General features: G+C 44.4%; 1 protein-coding gene across 2 annotated transcripts in view; it reads left to right on the top strand.

The window, feature by feature from the left end:
* zmat4a (zinc finger, matrin-type 4a) overlaps positions 1-18891 on the top strand; it is a 90705-nt gene that overhangs the window by 65776 nt on the left and 6038 nt on the right. For both annotated transcript variants that reach the window (XM_012815807.3, XM_031570442.2), the window contains 2 exons: positions 4959-5180; positions 12193-12289. In XM_012815807.3, the coding sequence (XP_012671261.2) occupies positions 4959-5180; positions 12193-12289 (319 nt within the window). The remainder of the gene's footprint in view (positions 1-4958; positions 5181-12192; positions 12290-18891) is intronic.

Below are 18891 nucleotides of genomic sequence, written 5' to 3'. Positions count from 1 at the left end.
AATGATACACACAACCCGGGAGATTGGGAACAGGTGAGGGGTGGAGACACGGACAACAACAAGAGGGCACATGGCATAGACAAACAAACATAGGGAAAGCACATGGCGGGAACAAGGAAGCACGAGGACTAGACATGGGAACAAACATGTGACCACACAAGGGAGACAAACACAGAAATTAGACACGGACAGAACACAGACCTTACAGTGGTGGTATAATTTGGACACTTTTAAATGCAAATGTAAATGTAAGAGATTGTGTACATTTTTCCGCTGTCAAATACAGTTGCATTTACGGACCTAGACAAAACGGTGTTGAGCAGTTTTTGAGCAATAGTGGAACAACCGCAGCGTTACATTCACCCTTCTCGTTGGGTCGAAAATAACATGCATGCGGGTCAAAAGCAACATACCGGTAGAGTAAAAATCATGTGAACCTCGCACGATGGCAATATTTTACAACATATCATGATTGTTTTTTTATGTGTTATGTTGGCATAGAATACTGCTGAGCTATACTTTAGAGTATGCCTGTAATCATACCCTTTGCATGTATCTTGATGTGGTTATATGGAAATATGATGCACTATGGACTTGCCTTTTTTATAGAGAGAACAGTACGTCTTTGCATTTATATGCATAGCTTTATTTTATCGGAGATAAACGCCAACAGAATAACAAAAACATAATGACAAATTTTAGTTTTGCTGAAAAACTTGTTGTTGTGTTTTCACCCCATATACATTGTTTTCTAAGAGTTTGAATGTGGAGCATGTGTAATCTAATCAAATGTTGTTGGTGACAGTGTCATTTTATTGAGAGCTAGCTGAGTTAGGTTTTCAAGGTTGCAAACTTCCAAGGCTTATTTTGCGTGAAATTGACAAAGACTGATCAAACCTTTTGGCATGAGATGAATTTGGATGCTAGCATGAGATGCGACTGAGGGGCAATGGACTGAGCATCTAGAAACTAGAAATCTCTGTGAGCCAGGGATGACACTTTCCTAACACAGCCAAACATCAAGCAAGCACAACACAAGACGTAGCAAGACAGTTAATTACTTTGAGTTTAAATTATTAGGTTATTAAGTTATTACTTCCTCGGTTTCTTCGTCGCCTCTGCCATGATGTCCATACAGAGAATACTGTGCTAGCTGGCAGAAGAGTCTAGTTGTTGTGAGAGGTGGTGCCATAAAGCATTAAGTCGTTCTCGCGAGAGATGTAGCGGTCTGTCCTCCAAAGTGGCCTAGACATAACACTGCTTATTTACAGTGTAGCTAAACTTAGTTATAAAGTGTAGGTCAAAAAACATGGCATTTTATTTCAGACCCATTTCAGAACTACAGTGTCCCAGAAGGGACAAACAGCAAGAATTGCTGGATTCTCTGGGGAATTGACAGTGTTCAAGCTACTGCCTTACATCTACCCATTCTAATAACCAGCCACATAGGACAGTTTAATGTAATGTTAAAACAGCTAAATAGTTTCTTTAAGTTTTATTTGATTAGGCCTACCATGGCATGTTTATTTTTCCTTGGTTAATGCCAAGTTGTCCTAATAAAGACATTCCAAACAATGTCTACTTTGTATTAAAAATGATAAAAAATTAGAAATGTTACCTAATCCCAAACAGTCATAAACATTAATAAAGACTCCTTTCATAACAGGTGTCATGTCATGATTATGATGGTGTCATGTCTTATACACACCCCTTCAAATTAAGTGGAAAAAATACAATAGCTTATATAATAAATATATAATTTCTACCAAAATAAAAAAGCTCCCACAGGATGTGTGCATGTAACAAAGAATTATAGATGGAGGGGAATCAATATTTCCTGAAACAGATTTTTCTCGCATGTCTTACCTTTAGGAGAAAAAAAAAGCTGCCGTGTCAGACTTCCTGTGCAGATTTCAGAGCAGCTTGCAAAATACAGTAATTGTTCTCAGCATGAGATGTGCTCAGTTAACCACTTCCATCTAATACATCTATAAAGTTTTAGCTTCAACTATTCAGCAATAGTACCACTGCATTTCCCATAGCATTTCAACCTAGAATATCTGAATATACCCTATACAGACACCATACAGGCAGCCTTGCAGACATACTGCATTCTAAAAAAAAGAGATACATACCGTGTTCAGTCTTAAAGATTTGGACTTGAAATGCTTAAGGTATGTCCTTTGTTTTCATTTATTGCTTTTTTCTCTGTAGCAGGAACAGCACCACTAGCATCATATTTAAAGGAGATACAAAACCGTGTATTTGGATGTTTCGACATCTCCTGTCATTCAACCCTCAGGCGGGGTTTAAATTCTTAAAACACTTACTAAAGGCTAAATAAAGAACAACTGTCCCAGATTGAACACAACCAGAGGCTGTGGTTTTGCTTTGACTTTCCTAGGAGTGACAGCCAGTTTTTTGTGATGGATGTTTTTCTATAAATCTCCAAACACCTGAATCAATACGGCCATATTTCACCGTTGGCTGGAGCTAATATCTATGCCACCTTCGAGGCAGGCAAGGCACTCGTGCCTCTACAGACACACTTAAAAGAGTTCAATTTTTATAGCAGCTCTTGTTCCTAATACTCTTCATTTTCCCAATGCTACGTGTTCTACCAGAGGTAAATTGAAACGAGAGACCCTACATGCATTGATGGAAAAACACTGCAGAAAACTGCACACAAAGCCATACGAAGAATCATACTGCACACACATCAGACAAACTGCACGCACATCAGACAAATCATGTTTTGTGCTGCAGAGTGATTTAATCAATGTTTTCCTAATTCTGATTTATACAACACCCTCCTTTGAAAACTGACCAAACGGCAGCTGTCAACAGTCCTATCCACCTGCACACTTGTACGTGTCCCACGCAAGGTTCACAAGTGCAACTTTTCTTTTTGCCCCTTTTTCATTCCTTTGCACAACATCATCTGCAGCCATTATGAAATATAGGCTAGACATACAGTATCTCAGTCCCCCCTCCTCGTAGAACCGCTGTATAAAAAAGTAATCACCGCTAAGAAGCAGCCTTGTGAGGATCAAACAGTGACCTTGGATAAAGTGGACTGAGAAATTGAAAGTCTGGGTGGGGAATTCTGCCTGAATGGCACGGCTAAATCCTGACTGTGGGGAAGGGAGGCTGAGCGAGATCTGATTCAGGGAAATGTAGTGAGCTCTTAACACGGCACGTCCTTTGTCAAGGTCATTCAGCCTACCTCTTCAAACAGTGAAGCAAATGCTGATCACAGAGTTTGGGAAAGGGGCGAATGTAGATTTGTAATACCTTGCCACAACCTTTGAAAAGGCTCAGATGAATATTCTAGCAATTCTCCGTATCCATCTCCCCACCCACTGTGTCAGGACGGCTTTGACGTGATGAAATTGTTAGACTCAAATGATTCAGAGTTGGTAGAAAAAAGTTAGAGAAATAGTATTATGTAGGCTGTAAGAAATATATTGAAGTTATTTTTTTCAAAGTAATGTTTACTTTGTAGCCTGTGTTTTGTTTGTTCTTTTTTAAGTTTGTAAGTTATTTAAAGGATTCTGTGATACAGTATATACACAGGCAAGGGCATGCAGACACACACACACACAAATGCACACACACACACACACCACTAGAAACTGCAAACAAGGCACATCACCTTGCGTGTTTGCTCATGGAAATTGCCATCGCATTAAGGATGTGACAACTGAAGCAAGACTCATTAATTTCATTGCTCCCATAGATATGTTTCTGTGGGTTTATGTAGAGGCAGAGGGCCACAATTAACAACAAAGACATGCATCAGTGTGCCTCAGTGTGAGATAAGAGAGAAAAGAAAAGAATCCCCATTTAGGTGAAATTATCTCTTCTCATTTCTTCCTCAGTTCTATTGTCATCCTTTACTAAGGCTTTTCTGTCTCACACACACACGCACACACAGACACACACTGAAGCAGTAACTCAGAACTTGTGTTGAGGCTAAACTCCGTTAGCCATATTCCATCTTCTCAGCCTACGGCAGCTAATTGTTTGATATGGATATGGATGCTTTGGAAACAAATGTGGCATCTTTTTTTCCCCACGTTTGGAGACAAAACCTATGCAACTATACGTTTTCTCTGTTCGCATCCCATTGTGCAAAACAATGGATCTTTTCTGCATTTCCATTGTCCTCCCTGCCCTAGTTTTGGTCTTGTACACAGTGATATATTAAAATGTTAGCTACTGATACAGCAGTTTTTATGTCATAGCAGGCGGATGACTATTTTTCTCTTTTGTCAGTATTGTCTCTATACTGCACAATGAAATAAATGCGGCCTTCTTGCAGCGGTCCAAAAAATGGTCATTGAATAAATGAAACAACAACGCCATGGATAGGAATAGCTGTGTCCTAGATTAAGTATTTGTTCAGCAAATCTCTTGTGAAGGCTGCAGAAACCTGATGGTCTTCAACACTGTCTCTGCAATCTTGCCCTGCTGACTCCAAATGTGATATGATGCCCCCTAAATGGGCCCCAATAAATGTTGTCTCAGGCGTGACAGGGTGAGCGGTTGCGAGTGCTAAAACTGATTAGCGCGATGGAATGCGTTGGTATGGAAGCGCGCTGCTGTGTCTTGTCCTGTCGTTCTGTCCGTTACAGCCCGCAGTCATGCGTGAGGTCTCAAATGTTCTGTCTGCCTCGAATATTTTTTTTCACATACTCCATACCCTGCACTCGACCACATATTATGTTTTTTTTTTTATGGTGAACTATGACAATCTGCCAGTGCATTTCTGTACTTTTGACTATGTCTTATGCTTTCTTACACAATGCCGCATAAAAGAAGCTGGAATGAATTCTAGAGGACGCTGAAGCATACAGTAGCCTTGCATGTCATCCACCTTCTCACATACTGGTGGTCTACTTTCATTTGCCAGACTGTCTTTACACGCTGTCTCATCCTCCCATCTCTGTCCGCAGAGGTGCCACCGAGTCCTGTGAAGACCCCCTCGGAAGCCTCGCCAATGGCCTCGCCCCGGCAGCGCCGAGACTCGGACCGCTACTGCCAGCTATGCAACGCGTGGTTCAACAACCCTGGCATGGCCCAACAGCACTACGACGGCAAGAAGCACAAGAAGAACGCCGCCCGCGCTGACCTCCTGGAGCAGCTGGGCAAGACCCTGGACATGGGAGAGATGAAAGGTATGGAGCATTGGGGGACCATGAGGACCTGGGGTAGTGATGGGCAGCCTTGTTATTGGTGCTGTTTGTTTTTGTAACACTGCTGTGGTCCAGAGCCACAATATAATTTTTTTCTTTTTTTACTGCTATTGACACATAATGAACAGCCCACAGCATACACCATGAACAGCGAAGATTTTTCACCTTTGGCCTCATCCCTACAGACAAAGGAACCTAAATATCAATAAGCTTCCAGTTTGAAAGAAGGCTTAGTTTACCTCTTTTTTTGCCTTCATATTAACAGCCAGAATGAAATCACCTCTTGTGTCCTCACTCTTGTTATTGTTGTTATCGTGTAGCCTTCTTTTACAATGGTAAACACCCAACACATGCTAAAAAATTGTTATCACATTCTGAGCTACTTATACTCTTCTGTGGCCCCACATTTTTATCAAATAATTAAAAATCGGCATGCCGTGCGGTATTGGCAGTAAGCAGGGAGCACTCATCTTGTCTCGTCTCTGTTTCCCGCCGCTGCTCGCTTCACGAGGGCGGCTGCTGCTGCTCGCTTCACCAGGTTGGAAGAAACACATCTCCCCCATTATCTTCCCAGTCGCATTACCACATGTCAATAATAATTACTAAACATTGTCGCCCTGGTGCTCGGGGTGAAACGGTGGGTCTATTATCGCTCCACGTGAGCACATAAAACAGGCTGGTTGAGGAGCCAGGCTGTTGGAATGATGAATTGCCAGATCTTTTTTTTTTAAGACCATTAACTATCCTTTCAAATATGGATGTAAAATGTGAGGCTATCACTCTCCTTCTTTAGGAGCACTCAGTTAATGCACAAGAATGGTATGGTCACATCATTTATAAAGTTTTTAATGGCCCAGACATAATAGAGGCTGCCAGCTCGCTGAGGTATCTGCATGTGAGGTAATGAATCTAGGAGATACTGGATCATTTTGTGGGTTTCTATCTGGGTGTACACAGTGTAGTCAGTCCAGTTCTCCGTGCGATAAAATGTTTCCTCAAACAACGTGTGAAGATTAACAAGTGTGCTGTGAGAGCATGAGATACAGGATAATTGTGAGAATCACACTCAATACATGAGCATTGGCAGCCCTTCTAGAGGTGTTGTTTAGTTTAGCAATAACATTTACTGTATTTAAAGTTCAAGGATGACTCAGCTTCAACATTAAACAAAGGAACACGCATATTGTTTTTAGCGGTCTCATCAAGTGAGATGTTTGTGTTTTTTGGATTTCAATCCAAAGTAGTTTGCCAAAATTAGAAACTTTGATTACAAGATGATCCACTGCAACACCCTGTGGGTGTTAATTATCTTTTTGAATGAGCCAACATCAGATGTAAGCCTTTAATCCACCTCATAAGGTCAGAGGTGCTCCAGCAGAGCCATTGCATGAACTGAGGAGAGGGAGCGGCTTCTGGCCAATAAAAACCACATTAAGCACAGGCTATTTGTTCATCCTTCCAAGTGGTAAGTTAGTTTCATGCTAACAAACAAGCAAAAATGTGAGGCAAGTCACTGTTAATAACGTTCCCAATGTAAAACCACTTGCTGTCAAGCCAAATGCAGTGTCTTCCCCACCAGACTTCTAGTTAGCTCCACATCTCTTAGCAGTTTTCACCTCCGATCATCGTGTTTGCATTGGAGTTGAGCAGAAGGTTTCTAGATTGTCACACAGCCATTATGGGGAGGAATGTGTGTGTGTGTGTGAGCTGGAGTGTCAGTATAGAGGGAGCCGCAGCATTCGGCAGCCACCTAATGAGCGTTTCTCTCCGGCGATTATCAATTAATAATGATGTGGCAAATCACCCTAACAGGCAGAAATAGCATTGTGCACCAGCGGAAAGGGGTGGAGGGTAGAGGGTGGTGTAGAGAGGGGCAAACGGAGCGCAGCGGGCAGGATTGTGCTGCCTAATTCATGGGGTTGCAGAGCGGGCGCTGGCAGGCCCATCCCTCACACAGAGCTATCTTACTACCTAGAGCACTTCTGCTAGTCACATCGCCCATTTCCCGCCCTCCCTTTTTTTCACACCTAGGCGATTGAAATAGCTTTCCATTCCCCCATCCTCATTTTTCCTTGTCCTTTTTTTAACACATTTGCCGCTGCCACCTCCTCCGCCACCATGAGTTTTTATGCATGTGTGTATGCTGCTGTTGGGGGGGCTGTCTCACATGCCAGAGCAGCTCGGGGAGGAGAATACCCGCAGTCGGACTTTGAAGATTGCCACGCGATGAAATATTTATCCTGTTGCGATCGAGTGCAAGTGCATCCACGATCGACTGCATAGCGTCTGGCGCGTTGAGCGGAAATGTGAGCGTTTGCTTATTTACGCCGCGGGATAGGTACCCATTAGCCAAGTGTGCTCTGTAGACTCTAAGGGCCTGACCCTTCCATGGCGTACCTGCTCTGACATTAGCTCGGATATCTTCCACGCTATTTGCCTTTTATCATCCCATCCCACACCTCTCATCCACACCTTCCATTTCATCCTCTGCCTGCCACCCAAGCTCAACCCTTGTGACCTCATTTTATTATCCACAAAACTCGGGTGCTTATGGTTCTTTATTCCCCCCCTAACAAGGCCTAGTCATCTCCTGTGGCTGTAAAGCCTGATTCTATTACAGTGCATCTGGTTGAGGCAGTTGCATCCCACTCCTATCTGGCCACCCATTACACTTGTGTTTTACATTTTAAAAGGCACTCCCCAGATATGCTGGAGAGCGCCCGAGTGTGTTTCATCCATCTCCACCGGGGCCAGGGAGAGCAATCTTCCATTTACCCTCCCCTGCACCAAAGGTACGGTCCAAGCGTGATACTGAAAAAAGGTGTGAGCGGCTGATTTGGCTACTTTCCCCGCATTCGCCCGTGGTGTCAGATAATGGGGGACGCTCCGGAGTTGTTAACATTCAGCGCCTGCGTCCTTGCTTTTTTTTTTCCGCTGCGGCATGCATATGATTGCTCGCTTTCATCTTCCAAAGCAATCTGTCTTAAGCCACACCGGTTATGTCAATGCGACGTGGCTGTGGCCCCTTTGAGCGTGCTCGGAGCTATTTAACCAGTTCTGAGTCCTACTGCAGGATTGCCCCCCAACACACCCCACTGTCACCCCAACGTAAATCCAACAGAAAGTGCTTACCATGAAAGTAAATGCCGCCGCCTTTGATTTGCTCTCTTTTTAACTATGCAATTTTACCAGGCAGCAGGGCGGGCACCACTTGAGCCAGCAATTATTCACGTACTGGTAGCGCTAGAGGGCTGTGTCCTTTAGCCACGCTGAAACGCTGCTCTCATGAGCACCAGACTGGCAGGCCAGCTGCCATTTTTGCACAACAGCCATGCCACTTCCCCCCCGCCCTCCCCCCCGCAGTCTACGGTGTTTATCAATCAATCTGTTTGGATTCCGCGTAACGGCACTGAGGAGTGATAAAATGCGAGTTGATTTGATTGCATCCGTGATTAGGACTCCCTCCGCAGCCCTCCCATTTAGAGCATAGCTCAGGCCGTCATTCAAAAGAGCCGCGGACAAATCGGGCTTCTCCCCCCCCTGTCCCCGCCATTAATTGGAGAGACGCGTCAGAAGATGTAATTTGGCATGTCCTCTCCCTGGCCTCCTCCCGGGACTCTACCATCACAGTTCTGGAGCAATTCATCCTGTCGGCATACTGTTCAGTGTATCTCCCCTGACCCTGAAATAGATCTATTACTGTCTTAATGGCAGACTGCAAGACTAGAGAATCACAGGGCACATTGCAATTCTCTACAATGGGACAGGTTGCTCATTTGTCAGAATAGGCAGTTGAACGTTATCACTGGCAGACCAAGCAAGTAATTTTCATATTGATTAACACAACTGAAATCTAGTGTGTAATGAAATATGACTTATTTCTTTATTTGGGTGCCAAACACAGTATTTTAATGAAACGTGCAGCACTCCACGATATCGTCTTAAAGCTTCTTGTCTTTATTTCTCACCGTTGGTACGCTTTCTTTCCAAACAGGCATGTAAATAGATCTATGTGTAATGATTAGGATGTGCGTGATGCCATCTGCTCAGTATTAAAACAGATGCCAGCTTGTGATTTTTTAATCTTTGGTTCTGTCACACCTTTCAGCACAAGCCGCTGCCACACATCATAGGGTGTACCGTAATTGGTAAATTTTAATACGATTTTCAAGGCCAGTGGCAATGATGCAATATGACTCGAGATGAATTTACTCTTAAATGACTTTTACGGTACCATATCCAGTGACAGCCGTGATTAAAGGGGTATAATAAAAGCAAAATAGGCGCGTGACGAAAGGTTCAGATTTCGGTTAATGAATCCCTTGAATGTGATGTCCCCCTTTCTGGCATTAAACTGAACTGCTCTTTGTGCCCTAAACTGTGTCCCATGCTATGTCCGTTTCTTAAAATGAACCATATGCTCTTTCAGCTTGGGTGCTCTACCATAGCTAGAATGGGTCTGGGCATGAGGAGCACCATCTGAAGGAAACAGATGGCCAAAGGTAAATTTAGCTTGCACAGAGCGCACTATTACAACCACCTGAATATTTTTCCAAGAGCAGCAACCAGTGCTGAAATGTACATATAAATAAATGATGTGAATATCTCCAACTACTACTCCCATCAAACGGTGATCAATGAGCTGGCTACAGAAGAAGCCACTGCCTAGCAAAGTGAATCTATAGTTTAAGCTCAAAACACTGCTTGTTCAATGTGAATGATGTAAAAAAAGAGCGTGGATCGTGACAGGCAAGACCAAGGCTGTGTAGACGTCAACATTAATGACTTAACTATGTTTTACTGAGTGATACATCAGTAACAGGCCGGCAAGCACATTTCTAAATGATCACAAAGGTACAGACTTTTTAAGGGACGCATTACCAAAGAAGATGTCAGAGCTTTAAAATGAGCCTTCTTTCTATATCATGATGTATGCTGGGACACTAGTGGTGGAGGGGAAATAAATGGTGAGGTGACGCTGCATTTGATCTCAGTTCATTTATCCTACTACCTGTTACTCCATCCTCATTCAGAGGAGCCTAACCAAAATAAATGTCCTCCTCTCGGGTGAGCGTTGAGGACCCCGAAAGAGGTCGGAAGTGAAACGGATGAGACCGACCACAGATCTCGAAGGGGGTATTGTGGGGTGGGTGATGCGCAGTGAGCACAGTGTGTGCCGGTGGTTCATTGCCCATGCAGGGCACCACCGCGGGAGGCACCTCAGGTGGCTGGCAGTGATGGATGCCAAGTCGGTGGTACATTATTTCACCTTTTCAGAATGCATTTGAGAAGCGGGCTGTCAAAAGGCCACCCCTGAGCGCCCCGGAGCCTCTCTCTGCTCCTGCTGCCTCATTTTAATGTCAGCTCGCGAGCGTGCGAGAGGCAGCGGCACAAAGCAAAATTGAAATTGCCACGGCCATGGAGGCTATCGCCTTGACACGGGGTCAGGAGTGATGAGATCCCTTATGATCCCACAGAGGCAGCTCAACACAGCCCCCCTTCACACCTGTGTGATTTAAAAGCCAAAGACAAAAAGGTCCTCATTCGTTTTTCTCCATTTATTGTGATGGAATGTGATGGCAATCAGGCAGCAGAAAACATCTGCCCTAAGCTGAAGTTGTTCATTTTTATATGATGACATTTTTCTTTTGCCGTGTTGTAGTTTGTAAAAATCGCCTTTGACATCCCCAGGCTGTGCTCTACCTTTCAGGCTATTTGGGGGTAATTATGAGAAATGACGGCATGGCTGCCAAGCGATGACACGTGTGGGGAAATGTGGAAATTGGACGAGCTGACGGAGAAGTGATGGATCATTCATTTTTGCCTTGCCCTTTCTCTCCAAACATTGCTTATAGGCTTAACTCAATTTGGAGAGCAGAGATTGCATTGGCCATTTTTCAAGCCGCAATATCATTAGTGCAACATGACAGCAATTACATGCGGCACTTAATCCTCAACACTCTAACACAAGGGCACTGGGGGGAAAAAAAATATTGATGATGGGGAGGGAAAATGTTGACCATTTAATCGCTTTAGTAGTGACTGGTTCTGAGTCCCCAAAGTCAACAGGAAGACAAGGTGCTTGAAGACACTCCAGTTCAAAAACATTCTCTGTAAGTCCTAAATTCCCATATCTCCCCTTAAAAAATAATAAGGGCTTTGTACACTGAGGAAACAAAGTCTTCCTTGAGTACAAGCACACCTACGTGGTCTCTTAGCCTGCCATAAACTCGTTCCCTTTTCAAATCCAGTACCTATCCTCGGCTCCACTCAACACTCAGTAAACCTACAAGGCGCCTCAAACCGCTGCACACTGCTGCAGTGTGTGATGTGTCTATATCTGTGGCACTTTAATTGACCACAGTGTCACGCGACTGCAAATCAGTCAAGTCAATCGGTCGAGGGGGTAAAGACCTGGCAACAGGCTAGAGTGCTGACCCGCTCCTAAACACAGCTGGGCGGGGGAGATAGGGGTTGCTCTTATCTCCCTCTTCTTCTCCAGCCTCTCATTTATTGTCCTGACACGATAAGGGGGCCCCCATACTGCGCCTTCCTTACGATTGATCACTTAGGATGGTAAATGAACAGGGGTTGCTGTGCAGGGAGGGGAAAGGTTTGGCTCATCGAGCTGCATTTTAATCAGCCCCCTGTAGAACAGCAGTGCTTTTTTTTCTCTTCCTCAAATTGAAGAAACGTGGCTTTGAGTGAGATGGTGGCCACAGATACCTATTGCTAAAAGGAGGATGTAATGAGCTGGTATGGGATGGTGCTGACAGTGCACACATTTCCCATCGCTAGCATTCAGTCCTTAATTAATTTGAGTATAGAAAAATATAGATAAGTATAAATAAATATTATTTTGCTAAGCTGCTTTGGACTAATATGATTTTATTGTTTTTATTTGTTGGCTTGTTTGTTGTGTCAGCAGTGCACCTCACAGTTTTGCTTTGTCTGTCTCGGTGTGTGTGTGCGTGTGTGCATTTTGTTTTTCCAGGTCTCAAGCGCAGCTACACCTGTGATGTCTGCACCGTAACGCTGAACTCGGTGGCGCAGTACCACGCGCATCTGCAGGGCTCCAAGCACCAAAACAAGTAAGTAGCGCTTCATAAATCTTTCTATTCATTCACCCCCTAACCAGCACCAGTGCTCACCATCGAGACACCACGCTGAGCTCTCACCCCCCGACCCCCCCAGTGCGTGCTCAGCTCACAGGAAACCCTCCGGTTTTTACATCTGCTCCTCTGGCCCTCTGGTGGTGCTGCTACTGCTGCTGTTGCTAAAGAAAGGTTGAAGACTGGGGCTGAACAAATATGCTGACAGTGTTTGAGACTTTAAAGAGAGAGAGAGAGAGAGAGAGAGAGAGAGAGAGAGAGATAGAAAGAAAGAGAGAGAGGCGAGTTATGGAGAAAGGGAATGAACATGGAGTACAGTAGAGATAGGGAGGGGTTGTTTTCTTAACCTACTGCAGGCTTCGTTAGCTTAGCTTTTTTTCTTTTCTTTTCTCATCCCATTAGTGACTTATTGGAAGCAATTACATCTTCAATTCATCCAACTGTGCCTCTTTTTTCCCAGTGATTGCGCACCAGTGCTAATCTGTGGCCATACTGCCTGAAGGAGCTAACATTAGGTTTGACTAACAGGGAGCGCTTAGCAACTCTTGAGCGCTTAGCACAAACAAAAATAAACTTGAGTGAGTCAACAAAGAGTCAGCGTTCAGCGCACGGTCACCGTAGACACCGCTGACTAACAAACAATCCCTTTCCCTTCAAGGATCCCTTTGAATCACCTGCAACCGCGCGCAGTCTCGACAGATCTCTGTCACACAAACACTACGCCTGCTCATAGCCGCAAGATGTGACAAAGAGACATCAGCAGACTGTGAATGCGCTGAGTGCCAGAGCCCATCAAGTTCTTGAAGCAATTGCTTTGGAGCCGACTGAGGACTGACAGCTCCTAAAAAAGGCGAGAGATAGAGAGGAGAGCAGGGGGTCCATTGGGGAAAAGAGCTCCTAAGCTCACCCAGCAACTCCAACGGAATCTGCATTGTGGAATTTCAACGCTGCCACAAGAAATGCAGAGGAATTACTTGTTTCCCGTGGGGCCTTTTCCGCTCTCCTCCACACACACACACACACACACACACACACATGTGTGCGTGCTCGCACACATACACACACGTATCCACAGGGATGTGGGCGCCAGGGAAAAGGGGGTGGGGGGGGGGCACAAACATGGCGTTCTGTGCCGCACTATGCCAGCAGCGCCACTCTGCTCTCCAGTCACGCTCGCCTGAAACGCAGGAGGGGGGCCTCATCCCCGCACCTCCACTCACTCACCCAAGGGCTCTGCCCTGCTACCGGGGTCCCACACACACACACACACACACACACACACACACACACATACAGATTAGATTCAGGCTACTATGCTTTGGTCCACCCCGCCTGGCTGCCCTCCCTCCTTACCCTCCTCACCTCAAACCCCCACACCCCCACACCCCCACACCCACTGCTCTTGTCCCTGATGCTTGGGACTTCCCCGAAGGGTGGATTAGCGCTCTGCTCTCAAAAGACAGGATGCAGCGGAGCTGGACCTCCGCCCAGAATACCTCCACTTTCCCTCCAAAAAAACAAACCAAACACTGTTTCCCACCTCCCCCAACCTCCTAGTGTATCCAGGCTGCATCCTCTGCCGGCTGTATTTAGGTCATTTCATGGCAGTTTATCCGAATATAATAAAGGAACGTCTCCCTGAGCTAGATCCAAGTGGAGCGCAGAAGAGTGCTATTCTTTCCTTTTTGTTGAGTCTTTCAGACATCACAGAGGGCTCTGAAAAGAGGATTTTTTAATAGAAGGAAGGAAAGAAAGAAAGAAAAACTACTAGTCCTAGTTATAATCCTGTCTGCCGCTTTCCAGTTATTCTGATGTTGCAGTGGCAACGTTTCTGCTGTGGCAAATAAATCCCAGTGGTCTCCCTTACCTGATACAACCTGATATGATCACAGTAGATGCATAGCAAACAGCAACAGTGTAGCGAGAAGGAGTTCAGTGTGTGTGTGTGTGTGTGTGTGTGTGTGTGTGTGTGTGTGTGTGTGTGTGTGTGTGTATATGTGTTATGTAGTGAGTCTGGAAACTCAATGAAGAAGTTCAATTCTGACCCTGCGAGGGAGGAACGGAAAAACAAATTACCCAGTCACGACGTGTTTACTGATGAGCTGTCTGATCAATACACCGCTAACAAGCTCGGCCACAACGGCACACCATGCAATCCCTAACCGAGTGCATTAAATCAACTATTGTGCGGCCGGCAGATCTAAAGCACGCCATATTTCCATATTAAGAGCAATCCGTGATTGAGAAACCCAATTTCCCTTGCACATCCCTGTTTTAATTTGGGCATAACATTGCCTCTCATCTCGTCCTGGCATGAAAGCAGTTTGACAAATGTGACAAATTGTGACTATAGAGGGGCGTTACAGGGCACGGGACAATGTGACAGAAATAGAGGTCTGCCAGGGTAATTTCCTTAGCTTAGGGAGAGTGAGGGGCTGGTTTTTGCTGACTGCAGCAGAATGCACTTGGGCCTCCAAATGACTAGCCAGACAGTGTTCAAATACAGGATGTGAATGACAAGGTCAGATTATTATGAACATGAACCTGAGGGAACTTTGTGCTGTTAATTACAGTGGAGGACAAAGAAAAGCCAGCCGCTCTCTGGAGATGATTGAGGAGATGTTTTTTAGCAACCCAGGTTTTCCTTGCCCTGTGCAGACTTGCCTATAACACATCTTTTAACCCATTTCTGGCTGTCCCGCGAAGACCTTGTGGGATCTGAAGGACTAAAATAGACTGGGCTCCTTTTTGAGTCCACTACCGTTTGTAGAGGCTTGAGATAAATGCCAAGTTATTTGAAGAACACGCCAGACTTAATAATCAAAACATGTTTAATAAAAAATGAACAGGGTCTATGACAAAATCTTCTATCTTTGATATATAAAAGCAGTTAACTATAATTTACTCAGTCCATAATGGCTAGGGTTTCCTTCCTGCAGGAAGACATCTCTTAGCTTGCAGGCATGAGTGACTGCAGGACTACTGCTGCGGGAGATGGCATGCCTGCCCATATTATTACAGGCTTGTGGGGAGGAGAGTGAGATGCTGAACCCAGTGCCAGTGCAGAAAAACCCAATCCTAAACTCTCATCCTCCATTAGGGATGGGTCAAGCCAAAATGATAAAATTATTACCATGCCATCACTGACTGGTCCACAATCATGCCTATCTGTCAACCCCCCCCTCCCACACACACACACACACACACACACACACACACACACACACACACTTACAGACACACACACACACACACACACACACACACACACTTACACGCACACACACCCTGTGTCTCTAGTGAATACGTGCTGGTGCAGTGCAGTGATACATTAGAAGTGTGCACACAAGCCGATTAATGTGTCTGGGGTCTCGTGACAGGCAGTGACACAGTGATTTGTTACCACTGCTCTCTGTGTCCCTTCCATCGCAGCATGTCCACTGTCCTCCGGAACCGGCTTTGCGGTGAAGGTTATTTGTCATTTCGCGTTGGCAAAGGGATCGTTTCATGTATAAAAAAAATTGATGTCACAGTATGCAACTACATTGCAAACTACACAGTGTTTAACAGAGCTGTGGGCGACACATTTTCTGTTTTTAACTGCTGCTGTTTGCATTGAGTGGCTTTATTTCCCTGACCTTCAAACACTGGTGCTGTTTCATTGTGGCTATGTGAAGATTTAGAACAATACATTCAGTTCCCACATGGTCTTTTGCTGTCTTTTGGCCAAGAATGTCTCTCATTCAAAATTGCTTGCATGCTTGCAAGCGTTTCAATTTTCCACCTCCACAGACGCAGTGTTTTCATTATTCAAGGCAGAAATATTGCTTAGATTTCCAATTTGACCACTGAGCATGTGAGTCGTGTGGCCAGCTTTTTTTTTTTTTTAATGAAAATGCATAATATGGCAACTGTACCATAAAATATATAAAATGCTCTGAACTCAACCAGTAAAACTGTCAGTAAGACAGATGCTGACTGATTCATTCTGTTTACAAGCATGGCTGATGGCTGCTGGCACCCAGGCTGCCCAGGCTCAAGACTTGAAACAGAATGCTAGATCTGGTGTTTCTAGAAGGTTCTTTCCTCCCCCCCGTCCTCCATCCTCCATCACCTGTTTCCCCTGTGGCCACACTTTGCCTCGCCACTGTCCCCGTGGTCACCCAGTGAGGCGGCAACGGCCCCTTTCATCCTCGAGCTTGCCTGACCACCTGCTGTGTCTGCCGCGCTTTCCTCCCATTGCAAAGCAAAACAGATGTGCTTTGCGCCATAGGTTCCCCTGCCTCCTCCATTGATATCTCTCTCCAGCCTGCCCACCCCAAAAGCCCATTTGCCTTCAATCTCGACCTGCCCCCATTTCTAAATGCAATCATCACAGACTTCCATTGTCTGGTTGAGCTGACGAAATGAGTGTTTTTTTCTCATCCCCTCCCTAGAGTAATTTGAAGTGTTCTCTGAAAAATAAACACATTTACGCTCTATAAATCGCACTGAAACCTGTCTTATTGACTTTCACCATCTGAATAAACAGACCACGACCAAGCTCCTCTCTGTAATATTTGCTGCTGTCTCACATTTTAACTTAAAGGTGGCAAAGGCTGCCAGAGATTTTTTTTTTTTATTTATTTTTTATTGAATCAATATCGAAGTTTATAATCATCATTATAATTATCATCCTCATCCTCATGATCATTGTCATCTTCATTGTTAGGTGAAAATTCACCCTAGTTACCTCAGGACTCCGGAGCTGCATATAAGTATATTTATTAGACAAACAACAACAACAATTGCAATCGGGCTCACTCCCAGCACAAGGCTGAAAGTGAAGCCCTGATTCACACATTGCACGAGGTTTATATAGACAGAAGTTTAGTTTTCAGCAGGGATAACCACGTGGTGGATCTCTGACGTCCGAGGCTCCCTATATTGGAAGGATGGCAGTTTTGCATGAGGTCGGAAGAAGCTTATCACCTCTGGTCTAAACATGCTCTTGTACATATGCAGACTAAGTGGAACCTAATAATCTAAGTTACACACACGCAGAAACACAGAAAAGCCATGTTCCTGCTTACATAAGTACATGATTCATATAAGGTAATTAATAATACAAGGCACTTGATTATTATATTCTTAAGTCATTAACAGTGTTTGGAAATGATCTCCATCATTCATTATAATCATACTCAGGAAGAACTGAAATCGTATAGTTTTGAGTCTTTAATTAGAGTGAATTCAGTAGTCATAACACTAAATGCCCTGAAACCCAATGAGGACAGTCTGAAATGGGGCACCACAAATAGACCAGTATAACTGGTCCTAAGGGTTTTACTGTGAGGCAAGACTCTGGGTGGCATTGAGGCTTGTAAGGCGCTGTAGGTGTTGAGCACAGTAGGAGCCAGGTAACCAGTGCAGATTGTAGAAATTATGAATGTAATGGAGGCTGAATTTGCTAGCTACTGACTTTTGCATATGTTGTGGTTTTGTGTGGAATGTAGCAGGATAAGGAAGATTTGAATGATTATGAGAACTACTGAGGGCCTTGACCATTTTTTCATATTTTCAGGTTAAAGAAGTGGTAAATGTCAATACATATTACACATAAAAATATAAAACGCAAATGGGACTGCTTGACTGGACTGTCGGATTGTCAGTCGTGGTGTACAGGTCAAATTAGTGGGTCTGACGTCTTGAATGTCTGGTCAAAGTCACTATTGAAAGAATAGAGTAAATAACCTAGCATTGCAGCCATCGTAACATTTCCATCATCCACAATGAGTCATAGTGGGAAGGCTAAAACACTGATGTTGTCCTGGACTTCAGGCGACACACAAGATGTTCGAGGGATGGAAGTTTATTAGGAGAGCCAAAGCCAAGGGAACAGGGAAATAACTGGGACAAAACAACGAAAATGGGATTTTAAAGCACAAAAGATCAATAGTCCAAACGGGAAAGCACAGAAGATAAGAATTAGCCAAAACAATCAAAACAAAGAGGTCAAACACTATAACTGTGCAAAGCAAAAATCACGTGAGGCAGGAGCACTGCACGGAAGTATAGGGTGCAGGGGCGCGAGAGGGAACGGAAGAACAGAACGACCTGGGAGTCGATGGAATGCTGGTTTGGTCGATATGGGAATCCACCAGTCTGAAGCTGGAGTTATCAGGGTTGTAAGTCCTTCAAGAAACTAGGTCAGACCGGGAAGTGAGGTGTGTTATTATGTTCTTTAACCTAACACTTTGGATCCTATCATAATTATACTTTGAATAACACTAACATCATCAAGTAGATCAAGGCCCTGAAGATAACACAGGTCAGAACAGTTACATTTTCTACAAAAATAGTTATTTGGGGTCAAAGCTGTATGGACCAATTTTTTATGTCCTTTACTGAAGTGCTACTTACAGCAGTAGTAACATGCAGACCATGTAACTGATTTCACTGTTGAAGGAGCTCTGAGCAACTGCTGTACACAACATACGCTGTATTTTCTTTGCTTTGACATCTACTGTCCACATGATACCCTTGAAGTTTTTGAGTCGACCCTGTTTTCCCTGTGAAGCTTTGGAGATATCCGAGGGATA

The sequence above is a fragment of the Clupea harengus genome, chromosome 7 (genome assembly GCF_900700415.2).
Source record: "Clupea harengus chromosome 7, Ch_v2.0.2, whole genome shotgun sequence".
NCBI classification, from domain to species: Eukaryota; Metazoa; Chordata; class Actinopteri; order Clupeiformes; family Clupeidae; genus Clupea; species Clupea harengus.
The sequence above is the reverse complement of the archived record's forward strand: the minus strand, read 5'-3'. Positions and strand labels throughout refer to the sequence as shown.